Source organism: Ambystoma mexicanum, chromosome 12 (genome assembly GCF_040938575.1).
Source record: "Ambystoma mexicanum isolate Mex_15411 chromosome 12, UKY_AmexF1_1, whole genome shotgun sequence".
NCBI lineage: Eukaryota > Metazoa > Chordata > Amphibia > Caudata > Ambystomatidae > Ambystoma > Ambystoma mexicanum.
The window spans coordinates 467,603,761-467,631,348 of record NC_090936.1 but is presented as its reverse complement, the minus strand read 5'-3'; the positions used below and the strand labels follow the sequence as shown (position 1 = coordinate 467,631,348).

At 43.2% G+C, this 27,588-nt stretch overlaps 1 protein-coding gene across 1 annotated transcript in view; it reads right to left on the bottom strand.

Annotated features, from left to right (window-relative positions):
- Positions 1-27,588, bottom strand: part of LOC138513675 (V-type proton ATPase 116 kDa subunit a 4-like) — a 241,387-nt gene that overhangs the window by 133,085 nt on the left and 80,714 nt on the right. The window contains exon 6 of the mRNA XM_069628738.1: positions 24,125-24,222. Coding sequence (XP_069484839.1) covers positions 24,125-24,222 — 98 coding nt within the window. The remainder of the gene's footprint in view (positions 1-24,124; positions 24,223-27,588) is intronic.

Below are 27,588 nucleotides of genomic sequence, written 5' to 3'. Positions count from 1 at the left end.
AAAGGTTGCCTGATGCAAAATGCACCTGAAGTCTCAATATTGGACTTATTTATCAGAAAACAGTGGTCACCGAATTAATGAGATGCCAATATCTATTAACTACTTGTGACACCTCTATTTTATTTATTTTATGGAGTTTTATTATGTGCCAAACATGAACAGAGCAATTTTGTTGTGCCCGTTCCTAACTTGCAGGGTTGTTCTTTGTTTGTTCTCTGCCTTTTTTTCCTGAAGCAATGATTTCCTTTCATGTTCCAATTGTCTTTCTTTACCTCCTGGGTACTTTGACATTAACGCCTTGCCCTGACATTGTAGAGAAGCAGATGTACATGTCATTCATAGAACCCACCCCCTCACTCTGACATACTGGATGAAGAACAAGAAGACACTATGCATGACACCAGGTATAACTCCAATACCGCATTGAGTGTATGAGAGACGTTATGCACTCAGACAACCCTACCGAATGTATCCTCGAACTGAAGTTGTAGCAGGAGATCTGCAGACACTGCTGAATATCGAAGAACTGTAAAGGAAATCTGACAGATGCAACGTGACGTCTCAAGGAGAAGAGACGATGGCGCGTCAACACGATTTAAGAATACTCAAAGAATGAAGATGCAACTGAAGAAACAAAGTAAACATATATACGAGTGAGAAGAAACCATATTAACAAAAAAGATAAGGAACCAGATGAGTAGTAAATGTATATATGCAGAAACCCAAGGTAGATGAGTCTCATAGAAGCTTGCTGCAGTAGAAAACATAACATGGGTAAAGCGGCCATGTTGAAAAGATGGAAGTCGGCTCTGAATAATAGTAAGCGAAAAGCTTGAATGAGAGAGACCAAGGATGAAAGAGCTGACAGGCGCTGGAACACAAATTTGTGCATAAACAAAGAATAGCTGTTGGCCAAAGATCAAGGATGCCACAGCAAGAAGCAACTGCAGGGTACAAAGGGAGTCAAAGAGGATAAGCAATATACACAGGTCATATTTCTCTTAGATTAAGTAATGAGCGAACATTTGCTAATGCCAAGTATTGACGATTAACGATGCAGAAAGCACATGTGAGACGCAGCAACCGAGTCTCCAGAGGCTGAAGAGGGTAATGACACCCAGCCTAATTGATGAAATAGCACTAAATAGAAAGGCGATATGGACAAAATGATGGTCTCCTCACACGTGGTGGAAACAAGGCCTATTCATGAGCTCCAGACAAACATAAAGATGTACGTTAACTCCCCTTAAAGTTCCCAAGAAAAGAACATTATGCAAGGTCAAGTACAAAAAAGAAGCCTTGGCTGAAGGCTTGAATGATGAGAGATGGTAGACTAATTGGGCAAGAGGGCAGTAGTCTGACGTTGTTCTCAGCACCTCAGTTTCGTTTTGCTTACATTCTGCTAACGAGCAGAATGTCCAATGTTGGGAGAGAATGCCAACCAATCATGAGGACCTATGCAATTGTGAGCATACATTGTTGCAGAAGCCAATCCGCTCCTGTTATGCTGCTATAATCTGTATTAAATGTAGTTAGAAGGAAGTTCAAGGTATGCCTGCCAGATGAGGGGCAGCCAATCATGTTACTTATACCTATAGAAGTTATAAGTAGATATGTTCCCCTAACCAACCCCTCCGTCGGATAGGTTTTATTATTTGCCACTTGGGATGACGTCATGGCTGACGTACATCTAGGTATAAGCCTTTTGCAGAACTGAAATGTAATGAGAGTGTGTGGACTATGATTTGTTTGCCAAGTTTCCCTACTTTATTGAGCTGATAATGAAGTAGTATTTTGCCATATTCTTTGAGTCTGTCCGGTTATTTGGGTCCAAGATCATTTATTATGGTAATCCCATTCTGCACATAGGAATGCCCAAAGGTGCTAATGCACAATTATCTATCCACAGAGTTGTTGAAGGTCTTCACATCTGGATTTCTTAAGAGTTGAACACAGTTTTTCTAGATTTTAATTAGGTCACAATGTTTACTGATTTTCTTACTCTTTGGACATCTCGAAAATTCTTGAAGTTCTCTTTGGTTGCAATAAGCCCTAGTATTCTTCTAAACTATCACCTTCTGACCTTTTGTATTTATGTTGTATGCACATCCCCATTTCTTCCCTGCCCCTATTGTGTGACTTGCTATCCAGTGTGACAAATCCTTAGATGTCGTCACTTCTCCCCAAGGAGGAGTCCCTTCCCATGAGACCAGGGAGGTGAGGCTGTTACCCAAGTAGTCCCCCTTGGGGTGGTACTCAGTGGGAGCATCTCCATCTGGGGACAGGAACAACTATCTAAGGTTTGGCCCCGATAGAACCCTCACACCATCACATACCTTAACCTCTTTTCCATCTAATAACTTTGTGACTAAAACCATGTACTGTTGTAAGGCAGAGGTTGCTATTCTTTTAACAACTACTGGAATGAAGAAAAGTGAAAAGATCCCAAGCAGCACTGGTACTGAGAAGACGAAGAACATTGGAAGCATAACAAGTGAAGCCCAGAGAGAACCAGAGTAGTATAGACTTCTTTGGAGACGTGGCTTCCGACCATCATAAAAACTAAAGAAGGATCACAAGAGAGAGAGCAGCAGCCAACCAGGACGTGCAGCTGTGAAGCCCGGGAACTACAAAGGAGACGCCAGCTAGACAGTCCTGAGAAATGACAGGTGAAGGGAGACATTCCCCCTACTTTAGTGAACTGTAGCAAGAAGCCTTAGAAATGCCAGGGGAAGGGAGACATTCCCCTTGCTGTTGGGAATTGTAACAAGAAGCCTGAGAAAGACCAGAGGAAGGGAGTCATTCCCTTGGCATTGTGGACACATAAGGCCAAGTAAAGAGAGAGTCCAGGGGAAGTGAGTCGTTCCCCATGGCTGTGTGGGGAGAAGAAACGCTGAGAGTCAGACACTTGGGGAAGGGAGTTGTTTTCCTGGTAATTGAGTTTACAAGATAACCCAATAGTGAAGAAGTAACTATGGGCAATAAGAAATGTATATGTTTGAACTAGAACTTGACCTTTTGAGTTTGAATTGAGAACTTTAGTGCTTTCTGGCATTGAAGCCTGGAACTTTATTTGTGCCTAAAGGGATTGAGACCTGGGGAAGGGAACCATTCTCTCAGGTAAAGACTAGAACTCTAATCCTCTGTCCAGAAGAATGGAGTCATTTTTCTGGATCAAGGAGATCCATTACCTCTTTAGTTTAGTTATATGTGTAAGGGCCAAAAGTAGGTTTTTTGACACAGGACAGTGGACAATTGATTTACCCGGACATTTTCACCGAACCGTTAGTATTTTAGTTGAGATAGAGAAAGCTCTTTTAGAGTCAGGGAAAGTTAGTCTTCTTTTCTTTCATTCCTGATAAAGGTTCATCTCACCAAGCATGCCACCTGTATGTCAGTCTCCTCCTTCTGCACCCTTACATAGGTGTCAGGAGTGAAATCTTACCTAGTTGACACAAACCTGAGAACCCTAAAATTCACTAAGTTAAAGGGCTGAGCCTCTAACTCATCTACCGCCACTACAGAATCTATAGGGTTGGACCTCTCCAGCAGTCGTGATATAACTATAGAACCTACAGAGAGACAACTCATTCCCTCTGACCTAGCCTTGGCAGCCCCCAAGGTTACATAGATCCGTTTGGTCTCCAAATCGGGGATCGCTTGGAAGCCTATGCTAGATGTAATGGCTGGGGTGGTTAATCCAGACAATAGAGGAGACATTAAGATCTTACTCCTGAATAACGGCAAACATGCTTATCATGTAAAAGCCAAGGAGAAGATTGCTCAGGGAATTCTCCAGAAAGCACTATTCCCCAAACTCGTAGATGTATCAGAGTTAGACTTTACTGAGAGAGGGGCTGCATGTTTTTGGGAAGCTGACAAAGATACAGACCCAATCCCAGGGTTACCCAAACAAAGTATTGAGTAGGGAGAAGCTGAGATAATACCAGATTTTACATTCATCCAAATGCAATGATACAGTGTTAGCAGAGCCCTTCCTCAGTGTCATCTCTGAGAAGGGAGGCAGAAAGAAAGAAAGATGGTCCATTCTTTTTTTTTAGATATGGCTTACTATATAGGGAGGACACCACCAGCGAGGCAACCCCTTGATCCCAAATAGTAGTCCCCCGAAGTCACTGCTGGGTTGTGTTAGAAATCGCCTATGCCTACCTCACTTCTGGACATTTGGTAATAGCAAAAACCCAGGGACAAAGTAGTGAGCTGACGTCAGAATACGGCTGGCTCCACATAACCCTCCTCCTGCCCTTTTACAACCTTTACCAGTTATCGACGCCCCCTTCTCTCAAATAGGGATGGATATTGTGCGACCATTGCCACCACCAAGACTCAGGAATAAGTATATGCTAGATATACTAGATTATGCTACCTGCTTAATGCTTACGCTAAGGCCTTCCCGATGCAAAGTAATTCTTGCAACAAATTCTAAAACACCTTATTCCCTTTTTGTCATGGGTAGGTTTCTCAAAGGAGATACTGACAGATCAGGGAACAATCTTTATGAGTAAAATCATGGCAGAGGTCAAACAAATTCTTTAAATTAAAACTTTGAGGACCTCTGTATACAATCCTCAGAGAGACAGCCTGGTTGAGCGCTTTAATAAACTGTCAAAAGTGTTGTTAGGAAGCTAGTAGAAGCTGATGCAAAGAATTGGGATAGGGTGGTCCCTTGGGCCTTATTTGCCATCAGGGAGGGTCTCCAAGCTTCACTTGGGTGTTCACCCTTTGAACTCCTTTATGGGCATGATCCCAGAGATGTCCTAAACATGTTAAGGGAGACCTGGGAAGAGAGAGCGTGGGCTATCTTACCATTGTCCCAAATTGCACAGCGGATTAAAGAACATATGGCTATGCTCATGGAGATAGTCCATACTCACTTAACCAAATCCCAAGAACACAAAAAAGCCCAATATGACAAAGGAACTGTCAGTCGATCTTTTTCTGTATGACAGATGGTCCTAGTGCTCCTGCCTACTTCTGAACATAAAATGTTGTCTCGCTGGCATGGACCTTATGAGGTGCTGCAACAGATAGGCCCTTGGAAGAATGGTATCTTTCAACCCAATAGAAGGCTTAAGACTCAGACATACCATGTGAACCTCTCAAAGGAGTGGAAAGAGGACCCAATGGAATCCTCCTCTGTGTTAATGTAATGTCTGTTGTCCGAGGAGACAGACAGATCAAATTTAGTACCAGCAGACCTTCCACCATCCCAACAACAAGACATCCAAGATCCTTTGAAAGTGAAGGGGATTTACCATCATGCATGCACTCCGCCCGGGAAAGCCATTAATCTCAAGCCCTACCAGACCCCTGAGGTCCAAAAAGAAATAATCCACCAAGAGGTGGAGAAAATGATAAAAGCAGACATTATTGAACCATCACAAAGTCTGTGGTGCTCGCCAATTGTCCTAGTGGCAAAAAGCAATCAATCATGGAGGCTTTGCATAGACTTTAGAAAACTCAATGCTGTCGCCAAGTTCGACAATTATCTGATGCCTCGAAGTTACAATCTTATTGATTGACTGGGCACACCTGTCTACGTCTCCACGATTGGTCTTACCAAGGGCTATTGGCAGGTGTCATTAAACACAGAAAACAAGGAAAAAACAGCATTCTCCAACCTAGCAGATTATTTCACTTTAAAGTCCTTCCATTTGGGCTCCATGGTGCTCCTGCCACTTTCCAGATGTTAATGGACCAGATTTTGCGGCCCTGCCCCATATTTTGTGGGGCTTATCTGGATGACATTGTCATCCATATCAAAACCTGGGAAGAACATATGTACCATCTGTATGTAATTACCAGCGCCCTAAGTAAAGCTGTCCTAACTCCAAGAAATGCCACTTAGCACTCTCAGCGATTAAATACTTGGTATTCTTTGTGGGGAAAGGACTAGTTCAGCCACAGTTAGAAAAAGCATGGGCTGTTCAAGAAACATCAATTCCCAAAACTAAAAGAAATCTGAGGGTCTTCTTAGGGCTTGCCAGTTATTACAGGAGGTTCATCCCTAATTACTCCATCACCACCTCTTGTTTAACAGATAAGTTAAAGAATGCAGAACCTCAGAAATTACGATGGCAAAAAGAAGATCAGGCCTGTTTTGATACCCTGAAGTCCATTCTATGTAGCGAGCCAGTCTTAAAATTCCCTAACTTTAAGAAGGAGTTTTTGCTCCAAACCTATGCTTCGAAGGTAGAGATAGGGGCAGTTTTATCTCAAGAATACGATGGGGTGGATCATTCGGTACTTTACATTAGCCACACACTATTTCCGAGAGAGAAACTAAGCCACCATCGAATTAGAAGCTTTAGCAATAAAGGTGATCATAGGATACCTTAAATATTACCTCACAGGTAGAAAATGTAAACTTATCATGGACCACTCACCCCCTACATGGCTCAGTCTTAGAAAAGATACCAACTCAAGGAAATGTGGATTTCCTATCACGCCTTCCTTTGGAAGATGGGGAAGCCAGCAGCATTAGGTGAAAGGTATGAGATGAATCCTTAGATGTCATCACTTCTCCCTGAGGGTGGGGGGCCTTCCCATGAGGCCACGGAGGTGAGGTCACTACCTGATAGTCCCCCTGGGGGTGGTACTCAGCAGGGGGGATCTCATGGGGAGAGACTTACTCTCTGGGGACAAGGACTATCATCCATGGTAGAGCCCGGATAGAACCCTCACACCATCACATACCCTAGCCTTTTTTCCATTTAATAACTTTGTGACTAAAAGCATGTGCTGTTGTAAGGTAGAGTACGTTATTCCTATGTAAGAGCCTTGAGAAAGCAGTACCCATGTAACTCCTCCAACACATCATAGTCAACAACCTCCTTCAGTCCTACCAATCTGGCTTTAGACTCAATGCAACACAGAAACAGCTACCACCAAGATGATCGAAGTTGCCCTTAAAATCCTTGATGATGACCATCTATTGCCTCCTTGGTCTCCTTGACCTCTCAGCAGCATTTGAAATAGTAGATGTGAGAATTCTGAGGGCATTCTCCCATTTATCCCTCTTAGGGCTGCCTGTCAGATGACCGAGAAAAGGTCATGCCCTGCTATCGCCCCATAGATCCTACAAAATACTGTGAAGAGGAAGATGTCAGGGCCTGGAAGGCCTTAGAGTCCATTTAACGTGATAGCACCATGTAAGTACTGATCATTCACTGTATTCCTTTCCTGCTCGTTCCAATGTACCCGCCGGATTTCCCTTACTCCAAATACCACTCAACACCAAATCTGGCCTTGCAGCCTTGTGTTGGAACCCGCATGATTTAACTTGTAACCTTGTGATACATCTGTTATTGTTATGTAACCTACTGGATTTAACTTTAGCCTTGCGCTACGTATATAATTCATATGCAACTTACCTGATTTGACTTGTAGACTTGTGCTACTTATGCAATTCTTATGCAACTTACCTGATTGGACTTGTAGCCTTCTGCTACTTATTTATTCCTATGAAACCTACCTTATTTTACTTTAGCCTTGCACTACATATGTTTCTTATATGCAACTCACCTGATTCGTCTTGTACCCTTGTGCTTCTTATGTAACTCTTATGCAACTGACCTGACTTTTCACTTTGTGATACATATGTAACTTACCTATAACACCTGATGACATCTTGTCATACCATATCCACTGTATCTAGCGACTAGATACCTCAGGACTGTGTGCGCTGCTATAAATGCAAAAATGAATAAATAAATATATAACGAGTGAAGCCCTGAGAAAACCAGAGCGGTATAGACTTCCACAGAGGCATGGCTTCCCAACCGTCCTAAAAACCAAAGAAGGATCACAAGAGAGAGAGCAGCAGCCAACCAGGACATGCACCCGTGAAGACTCGGAGCTGCAAAGGAGACACCAGCTAGACAGTCCACTCCCGATATAACAGGGATAACGGAGCTCCTATACCCGGTGGCACAAACAGAGTCCAGGACAAGGGAGGCTGAAAGACCGAGGTGCATCAAGCAAGGATGGTGCCTACATTGTCCAGAAGAAAGTGGAGCCTGAGGCTGAAGGGAGACAGACACCGAGACTCTGAGAATGCTGTGCCGCGAACCAAAGAGAAACCAGAACCTGGGGAAGAATCGGCTAAGCATCCTGCAAATCCAGAAGGTAACAGGTGACGTGCTGGGACTGGTAGGGGCAGAGGAACACGGGCGGCAGCAACCCTTTATGGGTATAAGAAACTGAACTACCCTCCTGTAGAGGAGGAGCCAAGTACCTCTACCGGAAGTCCCGCCCCCATATTGCCTATATGTTGGGAACCAGAAATTGCGACATGCAAGGGTACCTATACCACAAAGAATCCTTGAAGCAAGGTACCCATTGAGAAAACCCTATATACAGTCACAAAGAAATAACAGTCTTCTGAAGGAATGCCCAGAAGAAGTGTGAAAACGAATGAGAGAGAGAAGACTGCTGCCGTCACACGAAGCAGAAATAACGCACCCAGAAGAGATGCCAATGAAGTAAGAATATAGACCGTATAGAGAATATGACAACGAAGTATCGAAGTAAGCAACATTTTGGGATCGGAATGAAGATTGCACGTGTGAAGAAGCATTGAAGAAAATGCAAAGCCATTTTACAATTGTACAGATGCAGTAACGCCAGTAGGCGAAGTAATCATAAGGCTGGCTACATAGTGAATAGACTGCAGGGCGATGCGCCAATGTATATATATATATGAATGTATCGAATCTGTATGTTCCACAACGCACTTTAGCAAATTTGAACCCTGTGAATGAAAGGGCTTGAAATGTGGCGCAGTTGAATAAAATAGCTGACGGTGACGGAAGATTCAAGAATTCTGCCTGGCCCAGTGTCAATAGTCGGGCTGCTGAGAGCCTGGTTACCTTCTCAAGAAAATACATGAATGTGAGAAACAAGCAGAGCTCCTGTTTGAGGTGTAATGGAAAAACACTAGAAGGGTTCTTCATTTAATAGTATTAAATGCAACTAAGGAGCTCAAAACGTGTTCCACAGTCACATAGTCAGATGAAAATAGACTTTGGGTCCAGCTACACCAAACTCCCTTTTATTTTCAGGCACAGTGGGCCTCTACAAGGCCGAGTTCAAAGGATCAATTGAATGACAGACCGCAGGGGTGATGATGGATGTGGGCTAATTGGGTGGGGAGGCACGACCCGGCCATCCCTGCCAGCACCTGGGGTACCAGCTTGCGTGCTGCTAGAGAGTGGAATATTCTAGAAGGGTTCAAGTGTGCCAAACAATTGTAGAGGGACGCGTAGTACAGAGCCCTATGGTTTGAGAAGCCAATAGGATGTCGTATATTTTCATGACATGGAAGATGACTTGCACTTGGGATGGGTTTAGTTGCCCACCTGACCTTAGAGACCCAATCACAACCGAACCACATAGTGAAGATATACTTGGATGTTTTCTTTGAGCCTACCATATCTGCTAGTAGGTTTTCTTACTTTGCCATGTAGTATTATTCAGTAGTGACACATTTTTAGCATAAAACCTTTGTTTTTTCATATAATGCTGTGAGAGAAATCGAGCGAACCTCCGTTGATGATCGTTGTAACTCCCTGTTTTAGAAAATTGTTAATAAAACAGTTGTGTGTTTGCCAACTTCCTGAGTCGGTCTGATTATTGATGTATGAGTAATATCTGCATCCCCATCCATCTCAGATACTGTTACCTCATCTTAAAGGACCCCAGAGCCCCGGGTTCACGTAGTAGCAGGAGAGGATGGTTCAGACCCGTTGACCAACTAGGCTTTTAAGATTTTTGGGAATATCGGCATCCTCTGCCATTTAGCTGGAGGATCGTGAGGCTTCCTGTGGAGAATGGCCGATATAGAAGTTCTTGCAAGATAAGAAGATACAGGTGGGACGGGTCCCTCTTTCACAAAATCCTTCCTGGTTTCCACGGGCGCTGAGCGGACCGAACGCGACAGAGGCTGGTTGGAGGAGGAGACGATCCTGAGTGTCAGGAGCTGAAAGACGAATGCTGAGTAGATTGAGCAAAGTAGCAAAGTGAGCAAAAATTTGGGAATTTGGAATAGAAAGAGGTAATGGGGTTGGTTGTTTAATGAATGATGAGGAGCGTCAAAGGTAGCCCAGTGTCCTATGTTCAAGGAACGTCTATAAGAAGTCATTTCAAAACCCAAGTGGGTACATAGGCGACATATGGACAAAATCTGTAAAAGGGAATGATTTACACTACTATCGGAGTATTTTAGGGCAAGAGTAGCAGCGAAGAACGCTGAGAAGATACATGTCGAAGTCGACTAGTTTGTCGGTTTGTGTATTTTATGTATTGGAAAAGTGAAGTGTCGAAGAGCGTCAAACGATAGGTTGTGTTAAGTAAAGATCGAGGTTAAAATCTATCTACCTATCTATTTAGTTATTGTTGGCGCCCACCGAACAGGTAGATTGGAGTAAAGTGTTAAGTAAAGTAGAGGCTTTGTGCGGCGACCGTTGGTGCGCGCTCATATTTGTTATTTTTCTGAAACGTATTCTTGTGTAAAATAACGTTAAGTATTGACAGTCAATTGAGACTTGTCCCAATGGGGGATGTTACTGATGATGCATCTTTGTAAGCAACTGCCAAAACACTCAACCCAATCTTAAACAATATAGTGCAGAATGGGTTAAGGGTTCAGCAGATAAAATGTTCATGCCATGGCCACAAAGGGGATCGCTGTCAAAAGCAGTTTTGCAACACATGACCACATACTTGCACGCTGCGTACACAGGAAAGAAATTGGAAAAGAGGTTAGCTAGCTTAGAGCTTTAGAAGATGTACCAGGAGGAACCGGATAATCTGCCACCTGAGGACTGGATGCTTAACCAGTGTAGGGAGGAGGGGGTGAGCCTTCTGCTCCCCTTACCATGCCTGAAGTAAATGGCGATAGTAAAAAAGATGAAGGAGTGTATCCATTAAGGGAATTGAAAGCAGCGACAGGATATAATAATCCAATACATGAACCACCAACTTATAGCAGTGACGAGAGCCCAGAAAGGAGTCCAGAGAAGGAGGTGATCTCTAAGGTCTTAAAAGACAAATAGAAAAGTGAACTACCAAATGTGACCCTAGATATAGATCGAGAGATTAAAAGATGGAAAGTGGAAAAAGACAAAGCTGACGAGATAGCACTCGTACAGAATGAATGGATGGGTGGACAGATGGGAAGAGTATCGATGAAGTAGGGCAAGGAGAAGATGAAGACGAACAGGATGAAAAAGAAAGGGAATGAAAGAAACGATTGGAAGAGGATGAGTACAAAAGGAAGAGTAGACAAAGATGAGAGCAGATGTATCAGGAGGAGCAGCTTAGAAAGGAAGAAAGAGTAGAGGAGCAAAGAAAGTATGGCAACAGACAGAGAGCATTTGAAGAACGAGACAGGCTAGAAAAGAAGAGAAGAGGAGGAAGAACAGAAATTAAGAGATAACAGAATGCAAAGACAGAGGGAAGAAGAGGTGCATAGAGCAAACGAAAGAAGGGATGAGAAGGGTTAAATGGGAAGCAAAGAAACAAAGGGAATTCGACGAAGAAATGGAGCGAAACAGGAGACAGAGGGCATGTGACATTGATCACATTGAGAAAGAGTTAATGGAACCAAGTCCAGTAATATCATGGGGCGACATTGAGGAGTTTCTCCCATCGCAAGAAGCAATGCCAGGACCGACTAGGGTAAACCTAGATGGGAATTTTGAGATAAGAAGCATTGGAGCTAGGATCGATAAAGTTTATCAGGAGATGAGGACAGAAAGTGAATCGAGAAGCAAAGGAAAAGAAGATTGATCTATAGTTGTCCAGTCACGAGGCAAAGAAGGAAGCCTGTTTAGTCTTGCGGTATAGAGCCTTGTCTTTGGAAAGGCTGATATTAAACAGAGATGAGAAAGATGAAAGCCATACCAGATGGGGACTGGATATGTCAGACAAAGACAAAGGAATCTTCCGTGGGGTGGAGGGAGAATGTGCATGGGGTCCCGAGGGATGTTCGCAGACAGACAAGGAAGTGAGATGGTCGGATTTAGACCAACCTAAAGATAGGACGCCAGAGCCTTTGGCGTACTCAGAGCGATCTAAAGGACTGCAGTATATCGCGCGGCCCCAGAAGGATAAGGATAATATAAGATGTAAACTTCCCAGCTTAACGGCAGGTCTGGAAAAATGGATTCATAAGCTAGAGAAGATGATAGGAGGAAATACTCTAACCATAGGGGACATTAAGGGTCTCCTAGTGAGCTATTATTGGGGAAATGGCTGATGACATTTGGACGAGAGCAGGTTACTCCAGTGTCACGGCACAGAACATAGCGCATGACAGAGCACCGTTTAATATTTGCAGGGCGGCTGTTTGGAAAGCGCCAGGGTACAGTATACTGATAGGTAAGATATGGATGCACGTAAAATGAAAGATGACGAAGATCCGCTTGCTTACATTCAAAGTATTCTGAAACGCTGGACTTTGGAAACAAGGGAGCCGTGGGGGAAATCAATACCAGTATTCTAACACATTCTGTGTCAGGGGTTGCCAGAGCAAGTCCAGAGGCAGCTCAAGAAATATGTGGGAATGGAAGCGAAGCCGTGGGCAGAGATACAATTGACTATCGTGCATCATTGCCGATTGTTCCAAGAGAAAAATAAGAAGAAGGAGGATGCTAGACAACTTGAGGAAGCTAAGCTAGTCCAGAAGAAATTATCAAAGTATGCTATAGAAGGAGGAGTAAGGACAAGCAGAGAGGGGTAAAAAATGCAGCAAGCAGTGGGTATGTCACAAACGAATAATCAACGCCAATCAGTTAAAGGAGGGAATGTGTATACTCAGAGAGGCAGAGGAATGTGTTTCAGGGGAAGAGGAGGCTTTTAGAATAATCAAAGTGGCTTTCAGAATGTGCAGAATGATAATCAAAATATGCAAGAAGGGCAAATTAGAAGGTTCCCTCCTATATGTTGGACATGTGGAATGACAGGGCACATTGCGTGAACGTATGGAATGCAGGGGTACGTACAGAATGGGCAATTCTCAAGAGGGGGGACAGCTTATCCTCCAGCATATAGTTCACAAAATAGGGATGGGTTTGCCCAAGATCAGACAGTGTATCAAGCACAAGTGTCACAAATGCAACAGGCTTTGCAACCACAGCAAGCACCATTGAATGTGCTGCAAGGACAGTCACAGCATGCACCCATGCAGATACAGAGAGAGCAAACATGGGACAGTTATTGACTCCTAGAGTAGGGGGTGTCACTGTCATGGGAGGAAGTCTTTTTACAGGTACTAGAATACGTATGTACCCACAGTAGGACAGCTCACAGGGCGGCTTGATGTGTTCAGTACTATTTGTGAAACTGAATCCTCAAGAGGAAGCAAGGGTTGATGTTACCATAGGAGGCAAATCTTTTTCTTTTTTAGTAGACACGGGTGTACCACGCTCATGTATACGAGAGGGAAAATATCCGTTATCGGGAAATGCCATGAATGCATAAGCCTTCTCTGGAGCTACAAGTAGAGTTCTTTTACTGATAAATTACCAGTCTCCATAGGAGAGTGTGACATGTCTGTTCCATTATTGTATTCCAGATAGACACTGGTTAATATTCTGGGCTGAGATCTAATGACGAAGCTAAATATGACGATTTCCTTTACTGACGAAGGCATAGTGTGTTCCACTGCAGGGATACATTATTTAAACGTGGGCAAATTTATTATGGTGTTTACAGGACAAATAGCTTTGCAAGGAATGCCATTAGAGCCAGAAGTCTTTCACTAGTCTTTCACTATGGGGAACTATGGGGCACACCTTTTGTTAACATGGCTAGCCGGCTTAGCAGGCAAAATTATGAGGATACCTGATGAATTGCTGTTTAGGCCACAGGTACCTATGGATGAAAAGGGGGGGACAGATTATTCCCCTAGAATTACAGGCAGCCATAGTGCAAGGGGAATTTGCCATGCTCGAAGGAACCGATGACAAGGGCAGGCCATGGAGAACGGTGATTGCCATAGGGTATAGATTGACTGATGTCACTGATGAAGATATGTTTAAAGACGATCCGTCAGACGATGAAGTAGTATTCGAAATTAGTATTACATACTGAATCAGAATAGAAAGAAGGGAAGTCCCACAGCGAATGATGATAGTACAGCAGCGCCTGGCATCTTTTGATGAGGAAAAAATGCCATCCTCTTTATGGACTACAGGCCCCTGTGACGTAGGCCTATTGAGGGGAGTGGGAGAAGTCGAGATTAATCTTAAACCAGGAGCAATTTTACCTCGAGCAAGGCAATACCCAATGTCTCGAAAGGCAGATGAGGGAATTTTTAAGACTATATCTGCCATGATGGAACAAGGCATTTTCGTGACGTCAGAGTCACCATTTAATACGGCTGTGAATCCTGCAACGATTCTATGTAGTATTCCCACAGAGGCATGATATTTCATGGTGAGTGACTTGAAAAATGCGTTTTGAGATCTTACGTCATTCACATTTTGTGAGACTAAGCTGAGAGTACTCCTTTGCCCCCAGGGTACTGTGAGTCTCCATCGATCTTTAATAGGGTCCTGCAGATGGACCTAAGAAATATCGATTTGCCAAGTGTTGTGCTGCAGTACATCGATGACATTTGAGTTTGCAGCAGAACAGAAGAAGAGTGCAGACGAGACTCGATTCAATTAATGACTATCCTAGCAGACAAAGGATATAAAGTAGACAGGGAGAAATTGCAGTATTGTCAAGAGGAGGTGTTGTACATAGGCCAGTTATTCCCTCATGAGGGAAAGAAAGTTACACTTGACAGAGCTGAGGCGATTATGAAAACACCAAAACTGCACACGATAAAGCAAATGCAGCGGTTTCTGGCATTGTGCAACTATGTTAGAGCATGGGTATTTGATAATAGTTCATACACAAGACCCCTTTTGCAGGCTCTTAAGAAAGTACAAGTGAACAAGGAAAAAAATAAAAATGGACTGCGGAAATGGAGGAAGGGTTTGAGGGGTTGAAAAAGGCAATTTGTACAGCTCCAGTATTAGGAATTCCCAATTATTCTGAGGAGTTCTTGCTGTTTTCACACACGAATGGAACAGTTATGACAGCAGTGCTTACACAGAGGACTGCACTATGGTATAAGCCTCTGGCATATTATAGTGGGATTTTAGATCCAGTCATGAGAGGACACTTTCCTTGCGAACAATCGCTGGCAGCAGCCACGTTCGCTATTGAGAAATCTACAAGCATTGTGATGGGGTGTTCCATGACTTTATTTGTTGAGCATGCTTTGTTGCTGTTTTGGGGAAACCTAAGGGTACATTGACGTCTTGGAGGGCTTCTGCATATGATGTGGTCAAATCAAATCCGACAATCAAAATAGTCAGGTGTAAAATAGTGAATCCTGTGAATCCTGCCATGTTTGTAGCAAGCAAGCAAGTGCATCATTGCTCCAACTACGAAGAATTTCATGACAAAATTCCAAGGGTAAAAGAGAATGCTCTGGCAAGGGGGGCAGTTCTCTTTATTGACTGGTCTTCGAAAATTGATCAAACTGGTGGAGTAAGACATTCAGGTTCAGCAGTGGTAAGGCACAGAGCTAATGGGGAATTTGAAGTAGTAGCAAGTGCAAGAGTACTGTCTCACTTTTGGGCACAGGCTGCAGAATTAGTGGTGCTTATTGTTGCGCTCGAAAATCATGCAGGGCAGGAAGTGATGGTGTATAGTGACTCTGCCTATGTGATGTCAACCGTACATGCATGGCTAGCATGTTGGAAAAGGAGGGGCTACCTCCAAGCGGACGGCACTCCAGTGCAACACGCTGCTTTATTGGACAGGCTCATTAAGGCACTACAACTCCCAGTAGCCATTGCAATAGTTAAATGCGCAGCACATACTAAGAGAACTGATTTTATCTCACGCAGAAATCAAGCTGCAGAAGAGGAGGCCAAAAGGGTTGCATATTCACCTGATATTTCACGTTTCAATACTCTAGATGTGAAAGAAAAGATGGTCACGATTATGATTATAAATGAAGGGTTTAACCATTTGTCTAGAATGCAGTTGATGGAAGTTCAAGGCGGTGCTCCACAGGAAGAAAAGGAGCTATGGACATGGAGGGAGTGTTCTTTATCACCCTCTGAAGCACTGTGATGACAAGATAGCACTGGAAAGCCGGTGATGCCTGTAGCCTTTTGAAGGGTACCGTTAGAACAGCTACACTACCCTGCGCATGTAACTAGGGAGAGCCTTGCAGCATCTATAACAGAGAACTGGTTTGTACCGAACCTGTTAGAACACATTGCTTTTTATGTTGTTAATTACATCATATGTCAAACGTTTACTGCTGGGAACACATTGTGAAAAATCAGAGGAGTGATTCCTCGACCGAACAGTCCTTTTCAGCATTTACATATTGACTATGTTGATATGCTACAAGTATGTAGTGGATATATGTATATGATAGTGGTGGTGTGCCCCTTTTCAAAATGGATTGAAACTGGTCCATGTACACACCCTGAGGTCACTTGTGCTGCAAAGTTTTTAGTCTGAGAAGTCTTTCCTAGTTGGGGAGTATGTGAGTTGTTGAGATCCTAGAATAGCCCCCATTTTGTTAATGAAGTATTCAAGCAGATTAGCTCATTGCTTGGTATTACACATATGTTTTCATCTGCTTATCACCTGCAAGTAAATAGGATCTGTGAGAGACTCAACAGTCTTCTCAAGGAGAGAATAGCAAAAGTAAAATTGACACTAAAGAAAGGGTGGCTGTACTGCCTGCCCCTTGCATTATATGCATTAAGGAATCAGCCTGGGTCAGATCACCACCTCACACCCCATGAGCTAGTTACAGGAAGGTGAATGAGAACGCCTCTGACACCTCCACCGAGGAATAGAAGTGATGACCAGACAACTGCAGAATTGTTAGGAAATGAGCTACGTGCGTACTTGACATGTATGACCGCTAGTATCTCTGTGGTGTCGGTCTCGGAACACAGATGAAGACCATTCAACAACCGGATCTGAAAAACGATGTATACTAAATTATTCATTGGAACCCCCGTTTTGATTCGTAACTGCACTAAGAAGTGGCATGGGCCCCGATTTAGCAGTCCATATATTGTGGAGAATATTACTCCATCTGCAAATCTCACCTGTTGCCTATATGATCTGCATCCCAAAAGAAGAACACACAGAAGAGAAATGGGTCCACATCAATCAGTTAAAGAGCTGTCACCCCAGACAAGCTTTATGACTGGTTGAGGAGCCCAGTAAGGGTAGTACCCAGGAACCCTTTGAAAGATGAAAGGGAAGAATGGAAACCCAAATGGAAACTAAAACATACATAAAGTAAATAACACTCATAAAGAAATGTATAAATAAGGATTGAAAATAATAATGTTTGTAGGATCATTTTTATGTAATTCAAATAGATGTCAATGTGTTATTTTGGTTGTTATAATTATGCCAAATTGTATGCCTATTTACCGGGAAAAGGGGTATTGTTTAATATACTTAACCTCTGTTTTACTCCTATCTGCAGACTGAATAACACCATTCCCTTCACAGCCTGGGGGAAGGAGGTCCCGAAAAGGGAGGGGTTCTATGACCATACCCCAAAAATCCGAAGACAGGGGTGGAGGCACTCGCACTAACTCCATCAGAATGGAAAAGGAGTGAATGCGCTCCAAGGAAAACAAAAGAAAGAGAAAATAAAAGCCCCAATCTCCCTTGCTCTTTCCTATGAGTAACCTGAGTCAAAGTGCCAGGAAGGGGAGGGGGATCTGTGGGGTGTAATATCAGCCCCAGAATAGCATGGACTGAAAGGCCAAGCTAGGCCTCAACTGCGAGATTTGAGCTGGCTAATATAAAAAGACACATTGGAACCAATAAGCCAGCTATAACCTTGATACAGCATTGAGGACTAGTAAATGGGAAAAATGGGCCTCACTGAACATTGCCAAAATGGAAAGGTACACAAGTGAAGGAAACCGTGCCTTAAAATGTTAATACAGCTTAATGTGGCTGACAGGTTTAAAGACACATGTTTCTGCAAATGACACTGATTCCATGTAAAAGGGAAAAAGACACAGGGCCTCATTACACGGTAGGCGGTAAGGGTTAACGGTCACCGGTAAGGGTACCGGTGACCATTAACCCTTAACGCCTTATTATGAGGTCTCTTTGCGGGTTGGTACTTTAACGCCTGCTTTTAGCAGGCGTTAAAAAATGAACCCGCAAAGGGACCTTGGTGCTAATTACGGTACCGCAATTTGCGGTACCGTAATTAGCGCCTTCCCCATTCCCATTATGCCCTATGGGGGCAAAAATGGGAATGGGGAAGGGCCTTGGTGAATGGGGAATTACCGCCCCTGCTCACCTTGGAGTAGGGCAGTAATTCCGCCATCCACCAAGGCGGACACAGTAAAATACCAGCGGCAACCATGGCGCTAATAGCGCCATGGTTACCGCCTACCGTGTAATGAGGCCCACAGTCTGACTCAGGAACAAAACAGCATCATTTTACATTGAATCCAATGCAATACAAGGTTATGCATATGAAGAATAAAGGATAATCGGTGCCTTATATGAAAAGGCAAAGCCAAGAGACACATTTCATTTGAAATAAATAAATACTTACTTTGCAACATATGAATTGACATTATGTAATATGAAAGGGCCTAACATTTCCATATGGACACTGGTCATGTTAAATGGAACTGCCTGTTGTGAATCACTCAGAATGAATAGCCCAGTCTTTCATCATTGTTGTGGAAAAATAAATAATAGGTTTAAGAAATAGAGTACTACATGGACAAAAGGATAAGATGCAATGTGCTGAAATAATTAAAAGACTTAACATGAGGAATCCATGTTACCAATTTGAAAGATTGTGGGCCACATTACGACCCAGGCGGTAAGTTACCGCCTGGGTCGTACCTTTACCACCATGGCGTAAACTACGTTTACGCCATGGTGGTTGGCGGACTTACCGCCCCATTCCGAGGTTGGCGGGGCGGTAAGTCCCCAATCCCCATTTACCCTTCCCCATTCCCATTTTTGCCCCATAGGGCATAATGGGAGTGGGGAAGGCGTTAATTACGCCACCGTAAATTACGGTGGCGTAATTAACAACAAGGTCCCTTAGCGCCATGGATTTTAACACCTGCTAAAAGCAGGTGTTAAATCCTCCATGGCGCTAAGGGACCTCGGAATCAGGCGGTAAGGGTCGGCGCTGTTTACGCCGCCGTAAACCCCTTACCGCCTGGGTCCTAATGAGGCCCTGTATCTTTCAGAATGTACATCCCCTATTGGACTGTGTTATCTATCCCTGACCTCAGAGACCTTTCGCCGATGCATACCGGGAACACGGCCTGGCTGGAGGGTCACAAAGCTGGCCTGAGATTACAAAATACAGTTTTTAGATTGAATTTGTGGTCACTGCAGATAGCAGAGGCATGCCTTATCTTTGAAGACTGTGGCTGGTGCGTATTAGGTATTTACAACCCCAATAAACTGAGCCTTAGATTCAAACAGAGAGCTCGTAATGGACTTAAATTGCTGTTACATAAACATCATCAATGCCAGTTTGAGAAGCAGATGTCCCATACCATGTGACTTTCAAGAAATGGAAACTAAAGGGTTCATACATTAATACATTTCCCTTAATAAAAGGAGAACCGTGCATCGCTGTGAACTCATCCAGGGATCATTTTGAAGATCACAAGCCTGTCAATTCTATGTAAACATCAACCCCATGTAAGTGTGCAATTTGAGTTATAGATAAATATGTGTTTCTGGTTTTCATATAAATGATAGAAATCGGAAAGTTGGAGAGATAATAGAACGTGAAATTAATAATTTTGCATTATGAAGTTTTATAGTCCCAACTATGTTAGTTTTGATATAAAGGCTGAAAAATGATAACGCGATCCAGTAAGGTCGTGCCAAGACCAAAATAGTTTCTCTAGGTCCGGCAGGAGGAGCTGAATCAGAATATATATATTATTGTGTTGAGTTGTAAATTACAAAAAGTTGTCATGTGGTGACTTTTTGAGTTGCTGCTGTGCACGTTTAAAAAGGTAATTTTAGACAATCCTTTCTCACAGCCCCTCATTATCCATAATCTAGATCTTGTCAATCCCTTGTCATATTGGTTGGTAGAGGCCGGCCTTCTGGGGCAGAGAAACATAATTGTCCAATCCGATGCGTGGGAAAATGGGTTGGCACTGCATATATTTTAATAATGTGGATGGTGTCATAGGTCCTATATATGGTCAATACCCTATGACACTGGGACACTTGGACACTTGCTGGAGTTTGAGTAACTCTTTTGCTGGAGACTTTAGCTGGGAAGGCTAGGAGTACCAATTGAGGGAGATAGCCTAAAACCTGACTGGGCTCTGCTGTGAATAGCTGAGCTATCCTTGCCTAAGGTGTGCGCTGACTTGTTCCCAAAAGTGGGTCCATATACCTGGCTGGCATCCTGAGCTGATAGCAGAGATCTCACATGTAAGTAAACATATCCCAATGCTATTAAATGTGTATGGGGAAACAACCTGCCTTAATCCTTCCCCTTAACTGTGGGTGCGGGAAAAACTGTGTAGACCCTTAGCACATTTGATTTAAAATAATAAATGAATTCCCCTATAGTGAAGTTGATGGGATGAATCTTGTTAAAATTCGAAATTAACAAATCTCATTCCCAGTGTACTTTAACAATTAAGGCCTATAAAGTAATTGGGTAAACCTATTTTCCTGTAACCTCAAAACGAAAATCTCAACACCCTGCCTTTCATTTGAGTATGCTGTGTCCCGAAACGAATGTTCCCATTGATTCAATTTCCCATAACCTTGCCTTTCATTTGAATATGCCATTGCCCCAAAACGAAAATACCCAAACCCTGCCTTTAAGTTGAATGTGCTGGGTCCCAGAACAAATGTTCCCATTGATTCAATTTCCCATAACCTTGCCTTTCATTTCAATGTGCCCTTGTCCCCAGAACGAAAATCCCCATCCATTCCATGGTTACGAACCCTGCCTTTCAAAATAAATTGTTTTTATCCCAAACGAAATTCCCAATATATTCCCGCTCCCTAAACTTAGCCATTAAACCAAGGGGTGTCACATATAACTGATGCTTGGGTTGTGTGCTGGGAGAAAAATGTATTTTGCCAAGTAAATTAAGCCAAGCATGATTCTCCAGTTAAAGGATATACACTCTCTCATGGGAGTGACCAAGTGACAATCATAGCAGAAAGGTTTGAGACTGCTTTGGGGTAAAGAAGGAACCAGGGTGCTGCATACATTGGGTAATCTGACTGACTTTGTGTTTTCAAAATGTTCTGTGTGTTAATATGCAGATAAACCCCACGTGTAAAGCACTGGAAATGCACTGTGTGTGTTGATTTTAAAGGCAAACCTGTGTTAATGCAATTGAAATATTATTCAGAAATACCTTTTAGTTCATGATCATAAGGAGGGTACCTCAGTGCTGAAGTTATTGGGTTGTCCCACGGGGTTGGTGGCTTGTGTTATTTCAGTGTCATTTTTATTAATCCCATAATTTAAATGAATCTATATATATTCTTCTATACACCGGCCTGGGTCCTGGTTCATTGGTGGCATGGGGGAGGGAGCTTGGTGGCATTACACAGGTCAGGAATCGACCCAAATATGAATCTGTTCGGCCGCTTGCTGTGCGACACCTTAATTGGGGAGCGAAGGAACTTCCTTTGTTGAGGGTGGTCGTACAATACATTGTTACAGTGCACAGTGCCATGGGCTCTCACAGATTACATCATCATTCATCAGATAATGTTCTGATTGCTTTTAGATGGGGAGATGAGGAAAGGACACACAAGAAAGTTTCTGGAGGTTGCAAGAGTGTGCATTGAGGGATGAAGGATAGGTGGATATTAGCCAAAGAGCTCATCGAAATTATAGAGGGGACAAAATGGTGCTCTGATGACAAGGACGTCCGGTGGAATGAGTTCAAAGCTCAATTGAAAGCCAAATTGATAGATCTTACCAAAGAACTAGGAGAGGCTCGCAAGAAAAGGAGAAAAAGACTTGGAAAATGAGGTTGAGGAAAGAGAAAACAAACATAAAGACTCAGGTCCCTAAGATCAGCAAGGATACTAACTCATGCTAGAAGCCAGTTAAGGCACTTGATCAATAGGGTGATTAAGAGCAAATTATTAAGGAAAATCAATTCTTCTATGAACACGGAAATAAATCAGTGATCTTTCTGGCAAGAAGACTAAAGGTGAAAGAACAAAATGTATTTATGAAAAGATTACTGAGGATACTTGTACTCTGACCTGTAGACCAACCAATGGGAGGCTCCAAATTTTGTCCCAACACAGGTGCGCACACAGTTTAAATTGCAACCCAGAGAAGACTATACAATTAGACCATAAGATCTAGAGGGGGTGGTAATTAGGTTTTAAACAGTAGAAGTTGGCGGTGAAGTGGAGAGTACACAATAGAGTGTGACGAGGTAGCGAGGAGGAAAATGTTTGTGAGGGAGAGAAAGAAAAGAGAAACATTGGAGAACCAGAACTAGGAGAGGCAAAGGACAAAATCACCATCAGGGTGGAACATACTGATGGTGGGCAGAAGAGAGATCAAGGCGAAGAGGAGAGAGGTGAATACCTGAAGAAAATAAGTAAGAAAGAAGAGGGAGAGATAAGCATGCTGAGGTATAAAGGACTGAGGGCAGGTGAACAAAGCAAACATGAAGGAATACAGAAAACCAGCATCCCTCACGAAGAAGTAGCAAGAAAGAATACAATGAAAACCATATGTGATGTGGAGGGTCAGAAATACAAAGCAAGGGTTTGTAAGGAGCAATACGAGAGAAAAACAAATAGTATGGAGAGTTCCAAGAATTCAAGTTTGAAGGGAAAATGGGGACAAACAAGAAGAAAGGGGGTGATAAAAAACAAGACATTTGAAGACCTAACCAAGAAGGGAGGTGAACACACTTGAGGGGAGAGATAAATAAATAATGCCACATTACGAAGGAAGTATACAATGTTGTGGGAGCCTAAGACACATCCAAAGACTGTGAGGAGTGGCACAGCCTTCCTTTCAATGGGGGGGGGGGTGATTGCCAAAAGGCAGGTGGGAGAGATTCCAAGAGGCAGCTGGAAGAGATCGAGGCCTGACGACACTGGAAACCACATACGATTCATCAGCTACAATAGTTATGGGCGAAGGTGCCATTATTCACAGGATGGCAAACACTTTTCAGCCGGAAGAGTCCAAGCAACATTCAGGAGGGTAAGTGCAAGGCTAAGCACGTTTGAGGCCAGGGAAATTCCAAGCAACTTCATAAGTGAGCCAACAAGTCATCACAACCCAGAGGGTAAGCTTGTTTTGACCCAAACAGCCAGAACGGCAAGTCCAGGAGGACGAACTTGATATATTGTCTATGTCGATGAGTAGTACATCTTGACCCAGTTCAGAAGGATCATTGTGACATCTGGATCAATCCGGTCTCAGCCAAAGAATGAGAGAGGAGTGACCAATGACTGTGAAAGACTGTTGGTTGGAACTACCCAGAGAACCAGGTGTCAGAGTGAGAAATGAGCTTAGGACCCTTTTCCCCTTTGGAAGAACTGGTATTCTGAGCTAGAACTAGCTACAAACTGAGTATTATGGTCCTTAAGGAAGGAGCACATTGTGGTAGGCATTGCTCCTCAATCCCCAATCCCTTCCTTTTTGGCATGAAATATAAAACCTTGAAATATCAGAATTTTTTCTCAAGTCTTCTGCTTATCACTTGGCCCCTGAGACATGGATGTGTATTGCTTAGGCATAGACAATCAAATGAAGAAATGACTATATCCTCTAGTTTTCATTGTGTGTGTGTTTTGCATCACTATAATGTGTCTTTCTTTTTTTTCATTCTTCCCTTTCTTCCCTTCACCAACCAGCAAACTCCTAATTTCAGAGCACACCTGAAAATCCAGGGTTACTAGGGACAGGTGTGGATATCACCATGTGTGTACCATGGGAAGACTAAGGAATAGTGAACATTGGCAGTGCAGCACTAATACCAGCTTCCTATCACTTAAACATGTGGTAACCATAGCATAGAGTAAGACTGACCCGAGCTTCCCAGCTGATGCCGCCATCGGGATAGTTCTGAGCTCCAAGAGACTGTTGGTGTCTTTGTCAAAGAAGTCCTCAGGCAGGTTGGCTTCTGCCTGGAAATAAGGAAATACAACAAAAACAGATCCCATTAAAATCAGAACAGTGACCTGGACATGAAACGTACGTAGGGTCCATCATCTCCGTCCAGCTCAAAGATTCACCCAAATATTCCCAACAGAGATGTCACACTCAGTTATGGATCCTGATTATGTGAAATGGCCATTTCCTTCAAAGATTTAAAATGTTGGACCAACTAGGAGAACACCAACTCTCTACTTGTATTTACAAGGACACAGACATTCTGTCACACAATACACAATCCCAGCCAAAATGATGCATCTTTTTTTCCATTATGTGGCAACACATCGATGGAATTCAGGATGCTAACCAATCATTTCCATTAAGCAGAACTATGCAGAACCCACCCCACTTAACAAGCTTTTCCTGTCAAATGTGTTAAATACAGAAACAGGTAATCCCTGGACGCATTTGCCAATGACCCCTAAGATGATTCCATACAAACTTAGTATGGGGGGCTTCAATTCAACTGTTTGTCTCTGGCAAGCCGAAAGATAGATAACCACAAAGCCAGACTGAATGTATGGCACAGCCAGGATATTTCTACAGGAAAGGCCACCTAAAAGCCGCCTGGATGAAATCAAGGATAGATCCAGGATATTCCTAAAGGCGGGGTAAGGATCAATGCAGAGAGACATCTAGGTTATTCATAATATGGAATTATAAATGGCTACCTATCAACTATGATATGTTGTCACTTGGAATGCTGAGGTGGAAACACGCCACAGCTAAAGGGTACCCATCTGTGAGGTTGTGAGGCATTGTAGCCAGATGTTGTCAACCCACACCTGAGTTGTTGGCCCGAACTGAAGCTGAGGGCGCATAGTGAGGCTAATGCCTATTACAGCCCTCTCCCCCCAGGCTGTAATGCCTTTACATTATGGCTATATCACAAATACAGGCAAAAAGCAAGTTAAAAGCAAAAGAAACAATTAGAGAAGGTTCTCAGAAAATTCCAAGGAGCATTGTTCTGGTGAAGAGTTGGCTACGGGAGACAAAGAGCATTCATGGGGAAAGTTAGGGGAGAAACTTCAAACTTTTTAACAGTGGTGAAGGCCCTCTGCAGACTGATATTCAAAATGGCCAAACCAGAATTCCCAAGTTATAATACCGCGAATGGCCTCAGCGCATCCATTTTCTCTCCCTCTACTAGTTCTATAGACCAGTATTGCAAGAGGTGAAAAGGGGAGGCCTGAGCAATGTATAAAGCATTATTTTTAAAAGGTTTGCTTGTTCTACATCCCACAGAAACCCCAAAAGGAGCAAGAAATACCTAGCAGAGAAAAGTCCACATCCTGCTGACATATCATTGTGGCAGTTTATTATTAATCCCATAATCCTCTAACATGACATCACATTACAGTAGGAGGATACAACATTCAGAAAAGAACATATTTCCTTATGGCTTCCTATGGAAGTCATGCAAATCAGGGATGGTGCATGACTTCCATAGGATTCCTATGGATGGTGCATGACTTCCACCTCAGCATTCCAAGTGACAACATATCATAGTTGATAGGTAGCCATTTATAATTCCATATTATGAATAACCTAGATGTCTCTCTGCATTGATCCTTACCCCGCCTTTAGGAATATCCTGGATCTATCCTTGATTTCATCCAGGCGGCTTTTAGGTGGCCTTTCCTGTAGAAATATCCTGGCTGTGCCATACATTCAGATCACAGTGCACGGGTGAATACATGGCAGAACGAGGATAGTGAATTGATAACGGACAGATCAGCCCAGAGGTAGAGGGAATAGAGTGATACTGCCAAGGTGTTTCTAAAAAATACATAACCACAGAACTAAGGCCAATGTTGGTACACAGGCACAATGTTGGTATTAAAAAAGGACCAGCAATCACAGCTCTGGAGTGACAGCAGGGATGAAGCCAGCATTAAAAATGAAACTATACAGATGCAGGGACTCAGTCCATAACCATCTATTGGTCTAAGACACATATACAAGAAATCAAGGGCCCTAAATGTACATGTCCTGAAGAGACGCCATCACTCAGGTTCAGTGAATGTTTTTTGTTTTGCATCCAAGCAATTCCTATTAGGTATGTTACCACACAAACTACAGCCCAGAACTCCAAAGCCAGACTTCTTCTCAATCTGCACTCTGTCTATACTCTTAGAGCCATATCTTGCCAGTACTCGAGGTACTCCATTTGCAACCAGTAACCCAATGCCTCTTCTTCAAAACCCTATGAGCATCACTCACTGGGCCCTCCAGGTCTCTGGTCACAATTCATTACAAAGCTAACTATACAGATAGGGAACAAGACACAGTTTCATTCTGAAACCTAACTATGTGTGCAAATCCCACACTCCTCAAAATCTTCACTGGGTAGTGCTTTATCTCATATAGACCACCTGGGTCTGGTATGTACAACCCTTCTGTACCCACAGGCTCAATCGCCATTTTACTTACAGGAAAGACTTGGATCCTGGAAAAATCATTGCTCATCCTGTATTTTATTTATGTATGTATGTATGTATGTATGTATGTATGTATGTATGTATGTATGTATGTATGTATGTATTTATTTATTTGCATTTGTAGAGCGCACCTACAGCCCAGGGGCATCGTGGCGCTTGTTACAGGAGTTTACAAGGAATTTTCAGTAGGCAGGTTACATCTGACCGACAGGTCTCTTAGTTACACGAACTGTATTCATAACATTTTTCTTTTAGTAGACATAAAAAACAGCTTATTGGTTAGATGAAGAGTTGTGTCTTGAGTGCTTTGCCGAAAGCTAGGTGGGACTGAATCATTCTGAGGTTAGGCGGGAGGGCATTCCACTGTGTGGCTGCTATCGTGGGGAAGCTGAATCCTCCTGCACGGGCCTTTTTGGTTTTGGGCATCAGAATAAGGTTAGAGTAACCCTCCCTAAGGGGTCTTGTGGCGGTGTGTTTGACAATCCTCTGTACAAGGTACGGAGGGGCAGTATCATGGAGGCATTTGTGTGCCAGTGAAAGAGTTTTGAAAATGATTCTCTGTTTAACCGGGAGCCAGTGGACTTGTCTCCTGATTTCTGAGATGTGTTCTTTCCTTGAGGTCCCAGTGGCTGCCCTGAGGGCATTGTTTTGCGCTAGGTGCAGTTTAGAAAGGTTTTTGCATGAAGTCCCGGATAGTAGGGCGTTGCAATAGTCTAGTCTAGAGCCAATGATGGCTCTGGCCATGGCGAGGCAGTTCTGTTGTGAGAGGAATGGTCTGGCTGCATTAATGATTTTGGCGTAGTATGCTGATGAAGTAGAGATGCCATTTACTTGTCTGTCCATGGTGAGGTTTGAGTTTAGGTAGACGCCCAGTGTTTTGACGTGGTCAGACACCTT